This window comes from Penaeus monodon, chromosome 21 (assembly GCF_015228065.2).
Source record: "Penaeus monodon isolate SGIC_2016 chromosome 21, NSTDA_Pmon_1, whole genome shotgun sequence".
NCBI lineage: Eukaryota > Metazoa > Arthropoda > Malacostraca > Decapoda > Penaeidae > Penaeus > Penaeus monodon.
In genome coordinates, this window is record NC_051406.1 from 22,752,560 (window position 1) to 22,752,823 (window position 264).

At 45.1% G+C, this 264-nt stretch overlaps 1 protein-coding gene across 1 annotated transcript in view; it reads right to left on the reverse strand.

The window, feature by feature from the left end:
- The window catches only part of LOC119586351 (golgin IMH1-like), a gene marked incomplete in the record, with an annotated part of 26,070 nt that overhangs the window by 13,271 nt on the left and 12,535 nt on the right, over nucleotides 1-264 (reverse strand). The window contains 1 exon segment of the mRNA XM_037935064.1: nucleotides 16-126. Coding sequence (XP_037790992.1) covers nucleotides 16-126 — 111 coding nt within the window.

The window sequence follows — 264 nt, forward strand, 5'->3', positions numbered from 1 at the left end:
TTCCTATCTGTCTACCTGCTTCAAGACTCTGCTGTTGTTCCTCTCAGCCTCCAGTTCTTGCTCGAGGCGGATGAGGTCAAGTTCCAGCCGGCTCGTGACCTCGCTATGTGACCCCTCCAGCTTCGTCTTAGCAAATGGAGGGGGGGGGGAGAGAAAAAATGAAGACTTTGTGAATAATAATAACTGGGAAGTGAAAAAAAAAAGAACAAAGCTGTCTGTAAATAAAGGGAAGCGAATAAAAAAGGGATGCAAATAACATAACGA